The 23,241-nt window shown below is 35.2% G+C and overlaps 1 protein-coding gene across 1 annotated transcript; it reads left to right on the top strand.

Moving 5' to 3' along the window:
- The first annotated feature begins 6,372 nt into the window (after positions 1-6,372).
- On the top strand, positions 6,373-22,548 carry LOC123555857 (uncharacterized). The gene is made up of 11 exons (XM_053548305.1): positions 6,373-6,709; positions 7,159-7,274; positions 7,806-7,944; positions 9,081-9,227; positions 9,611-9,741; positions 11,374-11,630; positions 12,206-12,331; positions 12,820-13,045; positions 20,181-20,309; positions 21,067-21,166; positions 22,312-22,548. The coding sequence occupies exons 1-11, from the start codon at positions 6,598-6,600 to the stop codon at positions 22,398-22,400; spliced, it is 1,572 nt and encodes a 523-aa protein (XP_053404280.1). The 5' UTR covers positions 6,373-6,597; the 3' UTR covers positions 22,401-22,548.
- The last annotated feature ends 693 nt before the right edge of the window (positions 22,549-23,241 follow it).

Below are 23,241 nucleotides of genomic sequence, written 5' to 3'. Positions count from 1 at the left end.
ACATCAAAATCCTCCGGACATAATTTCCTCCTTTAATTTGTCCTAGGCGGACCTTGAATTTATTATCTTTTTTTTATTCGTTTTTACCTTGCGTTCCTCACTTTTTCTTCTCCAGATAAGCACATCTCAGTCTTTTTAAAACTAAGATATTAAATGCAATTTTTAAATGAATTTCTTATCTGTGTTAAAATTTGTGATATTAAAACAAAAGGAATTATTCGCGAAGTAAAATTGATCTAAAACTTACACTCATTGTGTCGAATAAAACATTCAATCACAAATTAACTAAACTGATTAATCTTCTTATCACGATACCGAATGTTCACGCGACATTAATATATCGTCTGCATATGACGCTACAACAACAACTTCGCACTGAAGTTAATTATTTTTCAAAATCAGTGGAAATTAACCGTCTGAGAACGTATCAAATTTTTATTTTACAAAGATGAAATAAATATCATTCAAAAGATAAATTCATTGAGAGTAGGAAATCATTTGCACCTAAGCTTTCATATCAATGGTTTTATACAAAAAAAAATTGCTTTTAAGAAACGCATGTATGAGATTTTTACACATTTTATATGGAAAATAGAAGGGAAAAAATAACGAAATGATGGCATTCAACATCATGTTAGGAACGAATCAGAAATAAAGATAAAATTTATTTTAAAAATACCGTGTGATGAATCAACTGTTGAACTTTGGTAATATTTTTGCACCTAAGGTGTCTTATTTTTGGTAATTTTGTTATTAAGTAAAATGTGTACATGCCCTTCTTATTTCTATATAGAAAATCTGACCGCTATCGATTATTGGCCGGAGGAATATTCTTCGATATGGAATTAACTACCACCCTACCACATTCTGTCTGAAGTTCTTTTAGTGCAAGTATATAGTGATATTTTATATATGTTAGCGCATTGTTAAGCAATTAGTTAATAAACAGTAGCTTTTTACTCAAATAGTCGCACTGCATTGAAATCTTTTAAATCTTATTATCCAGATTTATATGACAAAGTTTACAATTCCTGTAAATTAAAGGTTTTATATATAGACCAATGATATATATGTTCATTACCAACAGTCTCTTGTAATTCTTTAAAGAATGGCCATTATAAACAATTAGTGTATTTTTAAATGTACTGTATTATATTATGGAACTAATTGTATATGGATGAGACTTAAATAAATAAATAAAATTAAATTTAAAAAAAAATCTCTGCGTAATGCGAAAAAGACCCCGTGTACTTTAGGCAAGAGTAGCTTGTCTTGCATAATAAGATTGTACGAATTATTCTAGTTGGCATACAATGAGTTAATATCTTTCACAATGGTTCAGCTTATTATATATGAGCCGCGCCATGAGAAAATCAACATAGTGGCTTTGCGACCAGCATGGATCCAGACCAGCCTGCGCATCCGCGCTTTAAAGAATGGCCATGTAACAATGTGTTTCTGCTATGTTTACTTATATTAACTAAATAGATTTGAAAGAAACAGCAATGAAATCAGGCCCGTGTACAGGAAGGCAGCTGTCTTGATCATAGTGGTACGAAACGCAACATGTTAGTATCTTTCCAATGGTTGCGCATATATAACGATTACATTTTAGTTACAACATAATCACTAAAACGCTACCTTTTGATCGGCTGGTCAGTGGTAAGTACTTACGTAAAAAGGTATAAATTTACAGCAGGATTAAAGGACATTAGTTCATTTTTATATACAGACAATTCTTAAAGCACATTTGATTTGACACTTAAAACTCTTAAAAACCATTAGCAATATTGGCTAGTATGTACAGTTTCAGATTTAAAGATTATCACATGTTGTATTAAAATAGTTTAATCCATATAAAATTAATAATAGTTAATGGAATTTAAACTTGAATTAACCTGGATTTGTGACCCTCGTAACGTCCATGTGCACTTTTATTTTGTGCTAACAAGGTGAGCTATTTGTGTAGGTGGATGGCCCGACGTCTGTCGTTCTGTATCCTGCGCCAATATTTTTGCTTCAACATCTTCTCATCTGAAACCACTGGTCAGGATTACACAAAACTTGGTCAGTAGCATCCTGGCTGTCAAGGACCTATATCAACTCCCACTTGCCCCTTTTAGGGGCCACCAGAGCTAAATACAGAGACACTTTTAAACGGCTTTTTCTCATGAACCGATTGGTTGGTCTTCATTACACTAGGTCTGTAGCATCATTGTAAACCCTCTCCTAAGTTTGTAGAAACGAAGGTACTTGGCTCCTTTTAGAGGCCGCTTTGGCTGTTAAACATGATTATACCTTTTAACAACTCATGGAACACTTGGTGGATCTTCATGAAATATGATATGTAGTATCATTATAATGTTCTCTCTAACCTTGATTTAGATAGAGGCACTTGGTCTATTTTAGGGGCTGCCAGAGCCAAAAGCAAAATTTAACTTTATACGACTTTTCTCATGAACTGTTAGACGGATCTCCATAAAACTTGATCTGTTGCATCATTACAATGTCTTATACAAAATTTATTCAACTGGAGACACTTGTCCTCTTTTAGGGGCCACGAGACCTAAAATGGAAATACCTTCTAAAACATAATCATCTTGGAGTTACACTTTGTGATTATGACACTTGGCGCATATCTATTTAAAACATAGTTTCTTCGGTATCTAAAGTATTAGGGTCATTTCAAAATTGAATGAGCACCCCTCAGTCAAATCTACATCTCCCCAGAAAGGCCAGTTGTAGAGAATGCCTCTATTATTTAAGATAATTATACAACATACGAGAAAAAGAATTACTTTAGAATTTCCAATATGTTGTTGCTAGAACAGTAACCGGTCTCCATTAATAACATAATAAACGAAATTGGCTGGACTTCATTATCTGAAAGACTTTAACTTAAAAAATACTAGTTTTTACTTTCAAATACAAAAATGGTGATTTAACCAAGCTACTTAAATCAACTTTTGCTTGATATGGTTGGAGAATCTGAGGGGTGTGGGGTTCAAACTTTCATTTATATATGTTAATATAATGCATGTGTATATTTTATTATAAACATGTATTGATTCGTTTGCAATAAAGTATGTTTTAAATACCCTGTACAGAATTTGATTTTTGACAAGAAGCCCACTGAACGTTTACGTAAAAACCAAAAAATACAAGATTTAAACAAAGGTTATACGAATGACTTAATGTTTTATGTATTGCATTAAAAAGGAACTTTTTATAATCACGATGGTCGTGTAGAAGATACAATGTTTGTCGTATTTGCCCGAGATACAAGTCTGCTGTGAAAATACATGTTTATCGCTGACATTTTTCATGATCACTTAAAATGTTTTGAATTAAATTTTAGTCCATCTCAATAAGATAACCTCACCTCACACGACAAAAGAAACTCTGCGTTTGTATTTTACCTACATTCTTGACGTCGCCCTTGAAATGTCACGTGGTGAGAAATAAAAGGCTTTATTATTCGACTTTACAATATTACACACGTCATTTTTAGATCAAATGCGGCACATCATGTGAAACATGTATAGAACTAATGCCAAGTACAGCTGAGGCAATATGAGACAACCAGGGCAAATACAAGAAAACAGGGCCAGTACGAGAAAACTGTGCAAAGTTCAAGCATTTTGATTTTAAATAAAAAAATATTAATGAGTGATAATTAAACTGTAAGCGCTTGTTTTATTTTCAACGTCGTCAAACAAACAAGCAAGGCTAACTTAGGCCTTGACTGAGATAGTTGTTACTAACCAGAATCAGCAAGGAATATTTTATCTAAAGTACTGGAAACACTATATTTAATGTTTCAAAGTAAGGATGGCCAAATGGTGTGAAAATTTTGTCTAGCCAAGCCATGCCACAAGTAACATTATTTCAAACAAAGATTTAGGCAGATCATTATGAAAAGTCAAATCTTTTGCATGCACATTGTATTTTGTTTTAAACTTCCTGTAGGTAAAGAAGCAGACTGCAGGTCTTGATGCATGTCTTAATGGCTGTTGGTGTTTGCAGAAATTCTCCAAACATCAAAGCAATTGTGTGACATGTGTATTTGAGCCGTGACATGAGAAAACCAACATAGTGACTTTGCGACCAGCATGAATCCAGACCAGCCTGCGCATCCGCGCAGTCTGGTCAGGATCCATGCTGTTCGCTAGCGGTTTCTCTAACTGCAATGGACTATGAAAGCGAACAGCATGGATCCGCATCCGCGCAGTCTGGTCTGGATCCATGCTGGTCGCAAAGCCATTATGTTGGTTTTCTCATGGCACGGCTCATTTAATCACTTACTAGAGTAGCAGTGTGCATATAATGTATATAATTAGTCTATGATAGCCATTGCCTGATTAGCTCAGTTGGTAGAGAATCTGACTTGCAAGCAGAAGGTCGCAGGTTCGAGTCCTGCATCGGTCTGCACATTACATTGGTGCCGTGAGTGTGGTGACTAGTCTTGGAATCCTAGAGCTAAGGTGAAGCAATGGCTGTTTTAGTCAAAGGATTCTTCAAAAGAATCTGAGTTTGTCTTTGACAAAAAGAAAGATATCGATTGTCCGAATAGCTCAGTTGCATTAGAGCATCTGACTTGCAAGCAGAAGATTGCAGGTTGAGTCCTGTATCGGGCTGCATATTTTCTCGCTCCTATTAAGTCATCGATATATCTTTATGGTTACTGAAACTGGTCCTTGAAAGATTTATTTTTACTTATGCCAGAAAATGTGCTATTTATTAAAGGAGCATACACGTGCCGTACCAACAAATGTTAGCCCACACAGGATTGTCGGTACATCTTTACTATTATAGTAAGGTGTTTAAATCTTAACGTTACATTGTTACATAAATGGGATATGGCATTCTGTCAAATCAAGACCAAATGCTTGGCAAACGTGTGTTTAATTCCATTCGGTTAAGCCGAATTATGTAATATATAAATATAGCCAAAGGCTGACCAAGCTAACAGCTGCCAGAACTTTAGGTTCAAAAGGACATGGATTGGGCATACCTCAGGCGGACAAATTCAGCGCCTGTCAGTGCGACATACCGTGGGCATACCTCTGATGTACTGTGACAAACTCAGCACCAAGTTAGCCCCTTTTTTGAAAAGGCAACTTCCAGATTTTTCTTCCATTCTTTGACAAAGCACGCTAAATTTGACTGAATGCTTTTAATAGTGAGCTCGAAGAGCAGGCTCCAAGGACCTACTCAAGAAAAGAGCTTTACGGTATTGTTTCACACAGTGATGGATTTGAGAACTTTTGCCGGTAGCTAACAAAGGACCTGGCGGCGGGGATTTCGCCGATCGGTTCACTAGCGTCATTCGATTGCTCAAAATTATTTACTAAAGAGATTTCCAGTTTGTTAAATAAATTGTTATGTTCTTTTAAAAGATAAAGATTGGAAAGAAATTGGAAATATTGTCATTAATATTCCTAAGAAAACGCGGCGAAATTAGACATGACGTCACCGTGACACCGACCTCCCTTAAAATTTACAAAATATGATGTATTATGACACTAACGTAAAGCTTTTTTTTTTTCAAGTGAATAGTTTCTCGTGAATCTTCGCTCTCTTTTTTTGAGTAGTGATTTTTACAAAAATGTAAAATCTGATTTCTTCGAGCTCGCTTTGAGGCTTATTTCACATTAATATTAAGTTGCCCATGTAGAAAAAAATACTGCCGAACCTTCTAACTGACACAGTTAGTGTACAAATATGACTATTAGATATGTGAAGTGGCGGCCGACTTTCGTCGATGCCAGAATGAGGTCACACCCTTAAGACCGCCTAGGTTGTAACCTGATTAATAAAATAACGCAGATTATTAACTTCATAAATAGAAATAGAATCAACGAAGAACTAGTTTCCCAAAATCTTGGACGTAGATCTTTTGTAATTTCGATCACAGATTAAGTAACCAATCCTGCAATAAGGCCTTGTGCCAACTTTCCAACTAGGTGGTTACGAATTTCAACAGAAGCCGCAACGAGACAGAGAACACCGGGCGTATTTTCGGTAAGATTTATTTTAAGGTTTTCATTGATGTTTATTTATTTATTTATTTATTTATTTATATCTTTGGATTTCAGTTTAAAAAGTCTCATAAATATTTCTTAAAATATAAATTAGTCACTGTTATGAAAATATTCTACATCTAAATAAAATGTTCAGTACAGTTAATTCTTCAATTTTGAATTGTTAAATAAAAATATGATCAATTTTTACATCGTCAGAAATCAATTTTAAACCCTTAGCTTATTAAAAAAATAATTAATTTAAAATTTAACGGGACACATTAAAAAATCGTTTTTAAATAGATAGCAATTGATAAGTAGATATCGAAATTGTTTAAAGATTTCGATTTGTATCATGTATAATACACGAGTCTTAAATCACATTTATGATATGGAGGCACGAGTCTTAAAACACATTTAATTAGAGGCACGAGACTTGAAACACATTTCTCTTGAGGAAAGAGTCTTAAATCACATTTATCTCGAGACATGAGTCTTAAATTACATTTATGATGTGGTTGCACGAGTCTGTAGTCGTATTTACTTTGGGGTAGGAGTCTTAAAACATATTTATATGGAAGCACGAGCCTTACAAACACTTAAGTCAGTAAAATTCAAAATCTTATTTTCAGCCATGGCGACGTCCTTCCTGACCTTGTTGTCTATTGTGCTTGGAACTGTTCTCGGTAAGATTTTTCTTACGCATATTATTATCGAAATAATAACAATAATGATAGAATTAATAATTATGATGATATAAACAACAATAATGATAGTAACTATAATAACAACAACAACTACGACTACTACTGATGAGAAATAGTCTTGTTTACATATTGCACTTCAGTTGTCACTGTGGTCTCATCATTTCTTAGTACAGTCTGAAAATAGAGAAAACTAAAATTATAATTGTTACGTTATATATATGACTCCTTTGTGCCTCCTTTTATCAACAGTATGGAACTATAATCGCTTTCTGTTTGCTGTAAACTGTCCATACTCGTGTCTGTCTTCTTTGGTTTTAACACGTGTGCTTCGGACTATTTAAATTTAAAATTAAACTTTGATTATGGTATTCTAAACTTAAGCATTAACAGTTTTCCTGACACACGCATTTGCCAATGTCATTTTACAGGCGCTCCGGACAATCGTGGGACGGAGTTTGTGATTGGTTTTACGGCCAACTACGCCCTGTATAACCAGCCTGAACTGTACATCACAACTTCCAAAACTACTGTAGTCAACGTACACGTAAGTTTGTTACGTTCTTTTTATGATGAACCGTTTATTACGAACTGGTTTGAAAAAGGTCTTCTTTCCAACAATTTAAAAGTTGTTCATCCCAATTTACCCTGCTATATGGAGATCTTCTATTTCGTTTGACGAAGTCTTGTGTTTCACATATATATGTGTTGCGAAAATTAAGTTAGGGATTGATACATGTAGAACATGTTATTAAAATATTAAAAGCCATTAGACAATTCTAAAGTAAAGAAGACAGTGTTAAAATAAAAGTGTCACTAAAAATATGTGTGTATGAAAGTAGTAGAGTAACGTACGCAACTACCTGCATACGTTACCTTTATGCATACACATAATGAATATGTTATCTTTTCACAAAGATACACGTCCTTTGATCTTACTGAAAGATTTTGGTGCGCAAAATAGTGCCATGAGGAAGTATGTGTAGGAAAGGAATTGAAAGCCATTATTCATTATTATATTCCATTATGTGAAACTACCTTAAACATTACTATGATGAAGTAAAATATTATTTTGCAGGTATCAGCGCCAAGATATACGTCAGTAGGTCTTGATGACAGGTTTACCGTCACAGCAGGCGAGGTACATAAAATTGAGATCGACAATGCCATCAGGGCTGCTGGTACAGAACTCAGCTCCAAGGGGATTCTTATAACAGGTACACATCAACCTTATACATAATGTTTCATAACGGCACCTGCGAAAAGCAAGCACCTCCCTATAAAGGTACATGCTTTTTTTTCCATATATCAGAATTCGTACTAAATTTAACCGACATCTCCTAAGCAGCAATATTAGTATAACAAACATATTTAAATTCTCTGAAAGGCGTTCGCTATAAAGAATGATACAAGATGACAATGAAAGCATAGGGGTAACTGCATCTGGAATAGTTTCTTTAATCACTAGTATCTCCCTTTTGTACTTGAGTTTTCTTCTTTTTGCAATAACTTGCATAACCTTTGAATGGAATTTAAAGAAACTGTGCACAGAAATATTGGAGGATACCATATATATAGAACGATAACTCCATCTTGAGTACTTCTGAATTTATCCCCCCTTTTGGGCAATGTCGTTGTTATAATTAAATTGAATATAATGATCGATGAGTTAAAGTGAAGACTTGATTAATTAGTGATCAAACTGTACTTTTGTTTTGTTAAAACCCAAGAGCTAAACCCTTTGTACGACAAAGAGTCGTAAAGAATATTTTTTTTTAGCTTTTCGGTGAAATACTGGGAATTTTCAGTGAGATATAATCCATATTAATGATGAACTATGTTTACATTGTGTTTTAGTTTCTAACTAAGTTTTTCGCGTATAACGGCATAAAAATGTAGTATCGCTTTGTTCTTTATAGTATACTAGTATTTCTCATTTAAAATAATGTTACTTATGTGTACTGTAAACAATAAAATGAAACGGAACTTTATGTCGCGTGCGTCTTTGTAACTTCACAGGACGTCTGACGTCATTTTCTGTTTTCGTGCCTCTGTTTCCCGAGCTGAGATTCAGTTTGTTGTGAAATGCTCATTCTAACGTAAATAAATGTTAAAAAAAGGAAATTTGTTCTCGAAGTGAGACGGTAGTCGCGGTACGCGCACATGGAAATATATAATTTGTCTAACGGTTATATATATTCCATACTGACTCAAAACGAACAAATATTTTCTATGTCCTGGTGGAGGCGCTCATTTAATACTTTCTGTTCAATATCTAAAGATTTTATAGAAAAAACTTGAGACATTATCTTCTTTGATGCACGCTAATCTCGCGTTTTTTTCACGCATTCAGCCGATAATGAAGTTGTGGTTTACGGAACCAATTTAGAGACCTACTCAAATGACGCCTACCTCGGTTTCCCTACTGACGTTCTGGGCATGGAGTACTACACAGTGTCACATCATCCTACAACCAAAGAGTGCGAGTTTATGGTCGTCGGTAAGGCAGTCCTTTTCTTTTTTAAATTTTCTACTTATTTGTCTACGTAAATATTCCAGTAGATTCGGTCTATGTAAATGTAGACCTACATCTCCCCGAAAAAATATGTTTGACATTAAATAGCAGAGTAATAAAATCAGCTTAGTATTGTGACCCAAAGTTATGGTGGTGGTGTATGACCTAAGTTTCCGCGATGGAAATGATAAAAAGTGTAAAGCGTAGACTGACAAGACTTTATCCTGTCGGTGTGCTACTTCTGAAAAAAAATCAGTACATCGTAATTTTTAAAATATTGAAAAAAAAAGCAAATGGCGAGTTAGCTGTTTTGGTTAGTATATATATATATAGAAGGACAGCTATTTAATGAGTTTATACCCTGACAGGTGTGGAGGACGGAACCTCGGTCACTGTAAGACTCGGGAGTCACTCTTCCATTGAGGTGTATTACGCTGGTAGATGGTATTATAAAGACGAAACAATTCAGCTCACAATGAACCGACTGGACACTTTCCAGGTGCGAATATTTTCTTTTCTTTATTATTATAATTATCTCTATCACTTGCCAAAACTTGTTGATATTGCCGTAAATATGAAAGTAAAATTTTTGATTCTGTGTGCAGCAAAACCTGTCTAAACGGACACTGACTGGCCACCAAATAAAGGTTGTTGGTTGAAAATCATCGAGCAAATGCATCTATATTTTTATGCTTTCTTTTGTTTTCGTCCTCTGTTACTTGTAATGTTATCTGGCCCCGTGTTCACAAAACATTTTCAGTCTCAGCTTAGTTTGATAGTGAAACTTAATTTGTTATTTATGTCTAAATAGCAGGGTTAAAACTAAATTTTAAGTTAATAACTATTTTCAAGTGGCTATTCAGTAGTGATGGTCAGTCTCAGTTGGAATTTAACCTTGAAGTTTTAGTAAAATTGATATTAAAATTTCAAACTCAAACTCAGCTGAGACCGAAAAAATGTTTTGTGAACACAGGGCCCGATGTCAATTTTATACCGTTGTGTGTGTACGTATTAGCTATTACGTTTGTGTAAGAGCGGACAAAGTGGTTCAGTGGTAACAATGTTTGCCTAAGAAACCAGGGGTGTTTAGTTCACCTCTCTGCTTCTTTCACTAAGATAACAAGTATTGGGAATGGCCGATTTATACCTATCACGATTAAGAACCAGGGAGTCTTTGACATTGGAGCATCTTCTGTAGCGTACACTATGCTCCCACTACAATTACTATCTTCTGAAGGAGTCGAAACTTGTTGGTTACCAGTGGCAATTATAAAAAAAAGAACGTTAATAACACCATGAAAGCTCTGTCGCCACCGTATAAATCCGCAAAATACAAAAGGAAGTCAGATTTCACTTTCCTGTTGTCACAAGTTGGTGTATGAAGGTGAACCCAACAATGCCATTTTCCTTCCTAAGCAACAGGCCCTGATTTCAAGAAAAAAAAATAGTAATTACTTAGTTAAGTCTGTTATTTTAAAATCGTAGTGTTACTTAAGTAATTGTAATTGAATGTCGATTTTTTTTCTATAACAATGTATTTATAGCTAAATCATACAATGGTTAGTAGAATTTGTCTGCAGTACTAATTTCAATAACACAAATATGATATTTCTTTTTAAGCACGATATATCGAACTTAAGCATTTGCTTAAGTATATTTTTATTTCTATACTTCGTTTACTGTAAATATCAGAATTGTTGTCTATGAAATAAACATACACAGTTCTGATTAGATGAAAAAATCAACATTGAAGATACATAAAGAGCAAAACGAAGCATTTGCAATAACAGACTTAAATAAGCAATTACTTAAGATTTTTCGTGAAATCGGGGCCTGGAGACAAAACACTGGATGCATATTAATGTTTAGAATCAATTTTATTGATCGATATGTGTGCATTATGTTTAACTACAAGAATTGTTTTTGAAAAGAGGAGTTTTGTGTATATTATATTATGACATTGAGGGCACAAACTTGAAAATGGAGACATGTCTTCATGATCCGGGATGCTTTGAAATTAAAATCTGTCATGGCATATCATTTCTGGAATGTTTCAAGTTAAGAATTAGTTAAGTTATAAAAAGTTTGAAATTGTTCTACATTAAGCCTTACTGTGTGAACTACTTGTCAGGTTCAAACTTACGGTGACTTGACGGCATCATACATTACTTCCGACAAAAAGATAACGGTTTTCTCCGGAAACAGACGTACCAGTGTCAAGCCAGGTACCACACGTGACACCTTGGTAGACCAGCTGATGCCCGTTGACACATGGGGAAAGAAATTTGCCATAGTTCCGACTCCTCAACGAACCACTGGTGATAACATCCGGTTTATTGCTTCCGAAGACGATACGAAAGTGAAAGTCGAATGTAGCGGGGGATGGGAGTAAGTCTAAAATGAAAGGCAAAATCTTCTCCTTCCCCAGACAACCCTCTAATCTGTTTAATTTGATCAAAACAGGAAATAAATCCCCACTTTAAGTTTAAAATGTCCAAAATAAGCAAATGGACTGTCTGGGTACAGAGGTGTCCGTCATTCATAACTAAGGTCTTCATCATTGTCTCGATTTGTTCTTAAAACTGGTTAAATCAACTATTTTTGTTGATTATGCTTTTGATTCTGTTTTTAGAAAATAAATCGTTTTATTCGTCTATATATGAAAAGTAAAGCTGTTCATGAACTTGGTTTCAAAGATTTATATGATTGATAATGATATGTCCAATCCATTTTAACGGCTGAGTTGTGGCTCTTTTAACTTAAAGTTAAATGTCTTACAAAACCTGAATATTCTTATAAAAATGTAAATATAGGATCTACATTATACTGTAAGTAACTCAGAAAACCACTTTGTTTCATTTTGTTTACCATGTCTTACAAACAAAATGACTTTCACAGTCCTGCTTCCCTTTTACATGTTTCCTTCATATTGTGTATTCTTGCTTTTATTTCTTGCACTTCAGTACAGATTTCACTATACATAAACGTGGGTTCAAAGAGGAAGTGACTCCTAGCGACGAAGTGTGTTATGTTGAATCCTCGAAGGCTATCATGGTTATCTTAATTGTGATCAGTCAAGTCTATTCCAAGTAAATATCTTGTTATGATAAACAGAGCCATGTCACGTAAAAAGCACCTTGAAATTGTATCTAAATACTTCTTTATAAGAAAATATGCACCCTCCAAGAATCGTTTTAATTGGTGAGTTGTCACTTATGTGGAAACGTCATTTTATATTTAAAAGATGCCTTTTGACTTGACATGGTTCATTTATTGATGTTAAGACAATGAAATTCTGAATGCTGTAGACGAAGTGTTTTTGAGTTCAGTATTTAGTGCTATTTAATTCATAATTTAGTTTACAAAGCTGAAATGCTTTAAAGCAATCAAAATAATGAAATTTAATCTACTATAAATTTAATCTACTATAAAGATGTAGACAATTAAAATGTAAAATGTGATGCACATTTTTTTTTTTTACTGCATCTATTTTAAATTGTACCGGACTGTATTATTAAAAATCTGAATTAATACAGACCAATATGCCAATATGAAACATTTGTGTATTTTCCGCCAGCGAACCAGCGGATCCGGCCCTGATAACAATTCCACCAATAGAACAATACGCTGCTGATTATACTTTCTCAACACCGAAATACTCATACGGGGAATACAATAACTATGTAATGTTCATTGTGAAGAAATCAGAGAAAAATGGTCTTAGGTTAGACGGAAATAGATTGCCATCCAGAACTGCTTACACTGATATTCCTAACACAGACTATACAGGAGGATACATTTCTGTAAGTACCGCAAACTACTGTATGCATTAGAACGACAACCATTCATCCTTTGCATTTAGTCTTTTTTCTTTAATGAATTGAAACAAACCACTTTCTGGTATGTCGAAGCGGGGGTCAATACTTAGAGATAGACCTCCATAAATATCGCAATTTACATTTGTTTGAAAACGCCAATGCAGATCGTAAAGATTTCGTATAACTCTTCAAATATTCAGAAATTTTGTTTCGTATCTGAATTATGGAACTATATTTCTCTATCACCATCTTATAATTTTAACAATACACTGTGTTGGTTGCCTTCAATACACATACCGGTGTGGGGTGAAATAAGTGGGTCCGTGAAAAAAGTGGTCATAAGGTCAAATGCGCATGCGCAAACCTATATATAGCTTATGACCGGAGTGCGCTAAATATAACTTCAGGGAGCATCTCAAAACCTAACTTGACTAGTTCGCTGACTAATACAACGGCCACTGGCCAATAAATCTTGGCTTGACTCATGACATTAGTTAAAGCTTCCGTGTATAAATTTGACTGATATATTAATAACTAAAGCTCAAAGTTGGATGTAGGCTAAAATGTCTGAAGATATTATAAAGTTTTAATATAGTTTCAGGGTTTTCCAGACATAATAACAAGCATCTGGGAAATAGGTGCACGCTATCTATATTAGAAACTGCTGAAAAATCTTATATTTAATAATATTCTGTTTAGAAACAAGTGGACGCGATATATACCAGACACATCTGAGGAAATGGTAGACATGATAAGAAAGTTCTAGGAAAAATGAAAACGATGTACAATGAGAAACAATTGATGAACTGGTAGACAAAACCAGTTGGTAATTAAGTGGACACGATATATATAAGACAATGCTGAGAAAGGCTATGCTTAATAACATTCTATATAGGAATAAGTGGACGCAATATTTTCCTGACACACCTGAGGAAATGGTAGTCATGATGAGAAAAGTTCAAATATTGTGTCATGGTTTTCCAAATATAATAACCATCTTGAAAATAAGTGAACAATGTATATGAGCCGTGCCATGAGAAAACCAACATAGTGGGTTTGCGACCAGCAAGGATCCAGACCAGCCTGCGCATCCGCGCAGTCTGGTCAGGATCCATGCTGTTCGCTAACAGTTTCTCCAATTCCAGTAGGCTTTAAAAGCGAACAGCATGGAGCCTGACCAGACTGCGCGGATGCACAGGCTGGTCTGGATCCATGCTGGTCGCAAACCCACTATGTTGGTTTTCTCATGGCACGGCTCAAATATTAGACTCTGCTGAGAAATGCTATACATAATAATATTCTATTTAGAAAAATATATACGCGATATATACCAGACACATCTGAAGATATAGTAGTCATGATAAGTAAGTTCTAGGAAATAATGAAAACGAGGTATAATGAGACACAACATGAATTTGTGGAAAAATCATCGCCTGGAAAATAAGTGGACACGATGTATATAAGGCACTGAAAAGAAAAGCTATGCTTAATAACATTTTATTTAGAAATAAGTGGACGCGATATTTAGCAGACACATCTGAGGCAATGGTAGTCATCATAAGAAAGTTCTAGGAAATATAAAAAACGATGTACAATAAGACCCAACTGATGAACTGGTAGACAAAAGTCAACTGGTAAATAAGTGGACACGATATATATGTAACAATGCTGAGAAATGCTATGCTTAACAATATTCTATATAGAAATAAGTGGATTCGATATATATCTGACACAACTGCGGAAATGGTTGTCGTGATGAGAACAATTTGAATAGAAGAACCCCTCCAGTACCTCATAATTTAGACCCAAAACATACAAGATGTATATAAAATATTTCAGAGGATTCAACTTATGTCTGCAAATTCCTCTGCTATGACTCGTATATCATTAGCCTGTCCACTTTTTTACGAAAGTTTTTATGCCTTTTATTTCCTTTCGGCTGTCTAATATATATCATATCTACTTACTTGAATCTTATTATGTTTAGTAATTCACCAGCTGTTTCTCATAAATATTGTTTCCATTAATTTTACAGAAGTTTCTTTTTTTTTGTCCACCAATTCCCCAGCTCTGTTTAATATGTCCACCTATTCCCACGAGTTTCTTATTTTGTCTACTAATTCCCCAGCTCTGTTTTATATGTACACATTTTTCTGCATGTTTCTTAGTTTGCCTACCAATTCCTCAGCTGTGTCTCATATACCCACTTATTTTTGTCTTATATCTGTCTTATGTGTCCACTTATTTTCTACAAATTTCTTATTATGTCTAACAATTCCTCAAATCTATCTTATATGTCTACTTATTTCCCACAAGTTTCTTATTTTGTCCATAAAGTCACCAGCTCTGTTTTATATGTCCACCTTTTCCCCACAAGTTTCGTATTTTGTCTACCAATTCCCCAGCTCTGTTTTCATATGTCCACTTATTTCCCGCAAGTTCCTTACTTTGTCCATAAAGTCCCCAGCTCTGTTTTATATGTCCACCTTTTTCCCACAAGTTTCTTATTTTGTCCACCAATTCCCCAGCTCTGTTTCATATGTCCACTTATTTCCCACAAGTTCCTTATTTTGTCCATAAAGTCCCCAGCTTTGTTTTATATGTCCACCTTTTTCACGCAAGTTTCTTATTTTGTCCACCAATTCCACAGCTCTGTTTCATGTGTCCACTTATTTCCCACAAGTATTTTTTTTGTCTATAATATCCCCAGCTCTGTTTTATATGTCCACCTTTTTCCCCACAAGTTTCTTATTTTGTCCACCGATTTCCCAGCTCTGTTTTATATGTCCACTCACTTCTCACAGGTATCTTATTTTATCTACCAATTTCTCAGTTCTGTCTCAAATGTCCACTTATATCATAGGGGATTCTTATATTTTCTACCAATTTCTTAGTTCTGTCTCATATGTCCACTTATGTCATAGGGGATTCTTTAATTGTCTACCAATATCTCAGTTCTGCCTCATATGTCTACTTATATCCTAGGAGAATCTTATATTGCTACCAATTTCTCATTTCTTTCTCATATGTCCACTTATATCCCAGGAGAATCTTATATTGTCTACCAATTTCTCAGTTCTGTCTCATATGTCCACTTATATCCTTATATCCCAGGGGATTCTTTTACTGTCTACAAATTCATATGCTCTGTCTTGAATTTCCATTTATTTCCCAGGGGATTCTTGTGTTGTCTACCAATTCCTCAGTCTCTGTCTCATATGTCCACTTATTTCACAGAAAATTCTTATCTTTTTTTTACATTCCTCAGCTCTGTTTTATATGTCCACCTATTTCAAAGGATATTTTGATTTGTTCTACAAATGCCTCAGTTTTGTCCACTTATATCCTATGGGAATCTTATTTTGTCTACCAGTTCATCGGTTCTGTCTCATATGTCCATTCATATCCTAGAGGATTCTTTTATTGTCTACCTGTTCCTCAGTTCTGTCTCATATGTCCACTTTTATCCCAGGGGATTCTTTAATTGTTTACCAATTTCTCAGTTCTGTCTCATATGTCCACTTTTTTACCAGGGTATTATTATAATGTCTACCAATTTCACAGTTCTGTCCCATATGTCCACTTATTTTCCTGGGGACTCTTATATTGTCTACCAGTTTCTCAGTTCTGTCTCATATGTCCAATTATATGCTAGGAGAATCTTATATTGTTTACCACTTACTCAGTTCTCTCTCAATTATGTCTGCTTATATCCCTGGTGATTCTTTTATTGTCTAACAGTTCTGTCTCATATGTCCACTTATATCCTAGGGGAATCGTATATTGTCTACCAGTTCCTCAGTTCTGTCTCATATGTCCACTTATATCCCAGTGGATTATTCCTCAGCCCAGTCTCCCAGAAATTTCTTATCTTGTGTACCTTTTCCTCAGCTCTGTCTCATATGTCCACTTATTTCCCAGGGGATTCTTATATTGTCTACCAATATCTTAGCTCTGTCGCGTATGTCCACTTATTTCCCGGGGGATTCTTATATTGTCTACCAATTCCTCGCTCTGTCTCATATGTCCACTTACCTCCCAGGGGATTCTTATATTGTCTACCAATCCCTCAGTTCTGTCTCATATGTCCACTAACTAAAATCCCAGGAGATTCTTATTTTGTCTACCAATCCCTCAGTTCTGCCTCATACGTCCACTTTAATCCTAGGTGATTCTTATATTGTTTACCAATTCCTCAGTTCTGTCTGATATGTCCACTTATTTGCCAAGGGATTCTTATATTGTCTGACCATTCCTCAGATCTGCCTCATATGTCTACTTATATCCCAGATAATTCTTGTTTTGTCTACCAATTCGTCAGTCCTGTCTCATATGTCTACCTATTTTCCTCAGGTTTCTCATTATGTCTACTAATTTCTCGGCTTTGTCTCATTTATCCGCTTTATTCCCAGACGGTTCTAATCTTGCCTGCCTATTCTTCAGCTCTGCCTCATATGTCCATTTATTTCCGACAAGTTTCTTACTTTCTTTTGTCTACATTTCCTCAGCTCTGTGTCTTATATCTACTTTTTTCCTAGAAGTTTCTAATTTTGTACTCCTATTCCTCAGCTATGTCGCATATGTCCACTTATTTCTCAGGAAATTCTTATATTGTCTGCCAATTTCTCAGCTCTGTCTCATATATTCACTTATATCCAAGGGGTTTCATATATTGTTTACCAATTCCTCAGTTCTGTGTCATATGTCCACTTTTTTTCTAGAAGTTTCTAATTTTGTACTCCTATTCCCCAGCTCTGTCGCATATGTCCACTTATTTCCCAAGGGATTCTTATATTGTCTTCCTATTCCTCAGGGGATTTTTAAATTGGCTACCAATTTCTCAGCTCTGTCTCATATGTCCACTTATTTACCAGGGGATTCTTATATTGTCTTTCTATTCCTCAAGGGATTCTTAAATTATCTACCAATTCCTTAGTTCTGTCTCATATGTCCACTTATATCTCAGGGGATTCTTATATTGTCTACCAGTTCTTCAGTTCTGTATGTCCACTTATTTCCCCATAAGTTTCTTATTTTGTATACTAATTCGTCTACTAATTTCTCGGCTCTGTCTCATTTATCCGCTTTATTCCCAGAAGGCTCTAATCTTGTCTGCCTATTCCTCAGCTCTGCCTCATATGTCCATTTATTTCTCACAAGTTTCTTATTTTGTCTATTATTTCCTCAGCTCTGTCTCATATGTACTTTTTTTTCCCAGAAGTTTCTAATTATGTTTTCCTATTTCTCAGCTCTGTCGCTTATGTCTATTTATTTCCCAAGGGATTCTTATTTTGTCTACACATTCCTCAGCATTCTCTAAAATGTCCACTTATTTCCCACAAGTTTCTTATTTTGTCTACCTTTCTCAGTTCTGTGTCATATGTCCACTTATTTCCCACAAGTTTCTTATTATGTCTACCAAGTTTTCGGCTGTATATCATATGTATAGTATCATGTTTTCTATTTATTTCCTAGTGGATTATTGTTATGTCTACGAATTCCTCTACTGTGTCTCATATATTTCGTGTCCGCATATTTCCCTGGCGTGATTCTTATCATGTATGCATATCCCGCAGCCGTGTCTTAAAAATATCATATCCATATTTTTCCCAGGTGATTCTTCAATTTTGTTTCATGTCCTGTCTACTTTCTATCAGTGATTTCTTATTATGTCTATCGATTCCTCAGCTGAGTCTCATATGTCTTCTCATTTCCTAGGTGATTCTTATTATATCTACCAATTCCTCAGCTCTGTCTAATATATTGCTTGTCCACTTATTTTTCTACGGATTCGTATTATGTTAACCAGTTCATCAGCTATGTCTTATTTTGTGTTCCAATTTCTCAGGTGTGCCTCGTATATATGATGTCCACTTATTTCCCAGTATAATCATTATGTCTACCAATTTCGCAGATGTGTCTCCTATATATCGTGTCCACTTATCTCATAGAAGATTCTTATAATGTCTACCATATACTCAGCTGTGTTACATATATGTCGTGTCCACTTATTTTCCAGAAGATTCTTACTATGTCTACCATTTCGTCAGCTGTGTCTTATGTGTGTTGTGTCCATTTATTTCTCAGGAGAATATTTAGTATATCTACCAGTTACTCATCTCTGCCTCACACGTCAACTTATTTCCCAGTGGATAGTTAGTATGTCTACTAATTCCTCAGCTGTGTCTCATATATGTCATGTCCATTTATCTCACAGAAGATTCTTAGTATGTCTACAAGTTACTCAGCTGTGTTTCAATGTCGTGTCCGCTTCTTTCCCATCCGATTCTTACTGTGTCTACCATTTTATTAGCTGTGTCTCATATGTGTCGTGTCCACATATTTCCCAGGAATTTTATAAGCATATATACTGTTTACATATTTCAGTTATTATAAGATCACGAAACAATTACAAAGTAAAAGACAAAATGAAAAAAAAATCTCTGACTGGACTCGAACCCACAATTATCACTATTGGCTGGAGATTTCATGCTGCGCATTATATATAGGTAAAATATAACCGGAAAACACAGAAACTATTTTAGCCCTTATGATGATACCAATGTCCGTCGTATTAAGATAAGCAAGCTATAGTATATTAGCCCAATTTATACACGGTAACTTAAATGCCTTGAATCCAGAGGATATTTATTTGTTACTGGTCGTTTTTATCAATCAGTAAACCAGTCATATTAGGTTTTGAGATGTACCCTGAGATTATATTTAGCGCACTCCGCCCATTAACTTTATATAGATTAGCGCATGCGCACATGACCTTGTGTCCACTTCTTTCCATGTCCACCCATTTCACCCTACACCGGTATGACATTGTCAAACTTTTCAAAGCCTCAGTCCGGCATGTAAAACACTTGTGATTGCTTTCTAACAGCATAACACGTTTACAATAATATATCTACAAATAAGTTGTTAGTAACTCTTACACATTACGGTTTCAAAGTATAGTTGCCGTGTATTTCTGCAACAGAAATAAGTGCGAGAGATACTCTTCTAGAAACCATCACTTGCAATTTCAATCTAGCCGACTACAGTACAGCCAGTGGCGGCTGATTATATCAAGTTCAGGAGAGAAACGATTCTAATTATCGTTCTGAAATTGCAGATTGATCCGGGTACCCATACAGTTCGTCACGATTCTCCAATTTCCATCTTTGGTTGCTTCATGTATGGAGCGAATACATACGAGACTTACGGAACTCCTCTTGGCCTGAGAATGTCGCCGATCAACAGGGTACCTATTTTATACATACTCTATAATCTTTGTTCCGTTCTGGCATTTTTCTAGCATATAAGCATTGTCTGCTAAGCTGAATGTTTGAAAAATATTTCTGTATGTAATTAGCCTGTTTTTCATTAAGAATTGTGCGTATTGACCTTTATGCAACTAGCAGAATCAAGCCGAATAATAACATAATTTTTTTCGAAACGCACATGTCGGCTGTAAATATGAATTCTTGCACTTTTTATACGCCCGTCTGTGAAAGAGCGGGGTGTAGGCCTATTATGTGAAAACACCCGTGCCGGGCAGGCGGGCGGTCGGCGTCCAAATCATGTCCGCAATCTAAGTCGAACAGTTTTCATCCGATCTTCACCAAACTAGCTGACAATGTTTGTGGGCATAATATCTCGGCCAAGTTTGATAACTACCCAAATCGCCACAGGCACTCATTATGGCCCTTGAATTACTCGAAATCTGCGAAATAAGCCTTGTCCATTCAAACAGGTTTGATCCGATTGTTAATGTCATTCCACAAGGAACCTCATAAATACCTTGATTCCTTCTCTCTTTTTTTGTGGTGGGAGGGGGGGGGGGGGGGGGGGGGGGGGGGGGGGGGTGTGGAGGGGGGTTAACAAGGCATATAACATCAACATTATTATCTTTATGATAAGTAACTGAATATTTAGACAGATATTTTGTGAGACAGTCTGGCACTCCTGTTTTATTTAGTTTGATTTTAATGTTGCTTTCTAAATAAAATTTTGTTCAGGTATGCATTCCGACGACGACTGTGGTTGGAGACGGTATAGACAACGACTGTGACGGTCTTATTGATGAAGAACTGTGTACGACAGAAAATCGAGGCAGAGGTATGCTATCAAATGTTTAAAAAAATTGGAGAAGGCTGGTAGTTATAGAATAGTCGGTATACAAAATTTAATTTTCCTGAAAAGACACAGACAGAAAAACACAAACAATTTATTATGACTGTATGATAGTGTTTGTTTATTTGGACAGATAATATTTAGAGACGAATTTGTAAAATGTATAACTGATCATTTGTCGATGTTTAAAAATGTTTTTTTTTTTCATGAATGGTGTCAAATACATACACTGTTTGTACACACAGAAAAAAGGAATCGCTGTTCTAAAGAGAAATGACTGAATCGTGAATGAAATAGACACTCTCGTTGAATATTGCTATTATTGTGTTTATTTGTAAAGGTTAATTCATACTTGTATTGTACTATTTATTGAACTGTCAAATGCATATTGATTACATGGGCGGTGCACAGAATATTTTAATCTTCTCATTTTAAATAAATGTTTATGTCATTTTTATTCACAGTTCATTTCACTATATTATAAATTTCATACATATAAATTACAACTAGATAAATTCATTATTCAGTTTCGCTCGCGGTGTCTGTACTGCTGTCATCGGAGTCATATAAATCGTATAAATAATCAAAATGAAAGATAAAAATGTTCTCCCTAATGGGCTCGGACCAGCGATTTCCAGCATTTGAGTCATGTGCTGTAACAGATACGAACGATGAGTACGTGTCTCACCATCAATACTTATAATGAATTTTGGACACTTAACCAAAATTTCTTTCCGTAAAATATACGGATAGCACCGAAGTTGGGCCGAATAATAAAATATCGAATGCACAGAGCGTGTAATGTATGCACATTTGACAGGTTAAAAAAAAATAGCACAATACTATTTGTTGTCATGCATTGCTAGTATTTAGCATTTTTATATCTATATGCTGTATCGTGCATGCGACTAATAAATTTTCTGGTCTTTTCTGCTCTGTTTAATTACAAATGCCTCTGTACATGTATATTTAACATTAGCTTTCAGAGAAAGCTGGCAGTATTACGTGCAGAGTTGTCGCTCATTCTAACACTTGTATAGACGCAATTAATGAGTAAAATACTTACAACTTACATGTATGACATGTTGACAGTGCACACTTCTATAAAATATCATGTTACATGATTTCAGATGATGACGGTGATGGTGTTGCAGAGGAAGATTGTTGCACGCCTCCGCCAAGTAAGTCACTCAAGTCAGTGTTTAAGTTTAACCCTTAGCCTGCTGGCGGCAAGTGATTATGCCTTTGCGACCAGTGCAGACCAAGATCAGCCTGCTCATAGTCTAAACTGTTCGCTATTCAGTCAGTAAATTTTAAGTGAACATCCCTTCGTATAATAAATGGTATTGCCCAAATTGAATGATGGTCCATTTTAGAAATTTAGCAGGCTAAGGGTTAATAACGGTCCATATCCGCCCTTTCAGACACAGTGAAGCATATAAATGTCCTGTAGCCGCCAAGTAAGTTCCAACATTTGGTAAATATATACACGCTGTTCTGCTTGTGTTGTTAAGGTAGTTATGTCCGTTTAATATAAACTGGTAGACACGACGGAATATCACTTTTTCGGATAATGTACAACAACCTGCACCCAGCATAAAAGTGAAAATCACCCTCTGAATGCCTCTGTACGTGTATATTTAAACATTTGCTTGCCAGTATTACGTTCTTAAAATGACGGTGAATCAAGCATATGACCCTATCATTTTTATTTGTCCATTTTTCTAAGAAAATTCTTTGAAGAAAAATACACGAGATTGAATCAAATTCTACATCGTTGAAAAAAGTATCTGAACGTGCAGAACTGTTTCAACAAGAAACCTTGTCAAGTTCTCTATTATGGTTTTATTCTAACATATATACAATGCTGCCAACATGATCACTTTAAAGTTTGCATTTTACTCAAGTTTGCAATAAGATCAACCAGTTCTTTTCTTCTAAAAATGACGGTGTGTATTTACATTGTAGATATCTTGTTATCTTTGCCGGGTGTTTCTTAATTTGGATCATTTTTTTAAAACGCTGACACATACAGACTGATGTACTTTTTTTTTTTAAAA

The sequence above is a fragment of the Mercenaria mercenaria genome, chromosome 7 (assembly GCF_021730395.1).
Source record: "Mercenaria mercenaria strain notata chromosome 7, MADL_Memer_1, whole genome shotgun sequence".
Lineage (NCBI taxonomy): Eukaryota > Metazoa > Mollusca > Bivalvia > Venerida > Veneridae > Mercenaria > Mercenaria mercenaria.
The sequence above is the reverse complement of the archived record's forward strand: the minus strand, read 5'-3'. Positions and strand labels throughout refer to the sequence as shown.

Coding starts and splice junctions, on each gene's coding strand:
- LOC123555857 (XM_053548305.1), top strand. CDS start 6,598: ATGGAAGCACGAGCCTTACAAACACTTAAGTCAGTAAAATTCAAAATC. Junction 9,228..9,610: donor GTGCGAGTTTATGGTCGTCG/GTAAGGCAGTCC, acceptor ATACCCTGACAG/GTGTGGAGGACGGAACCTCG. Junction 12,332..12,819: donor ATCAGTCAAGTCTATTCCAA/GTAAATATCTTG, acceptor ATTTTCCGCCAG/CGAACCAGCGGATCCGGCCC.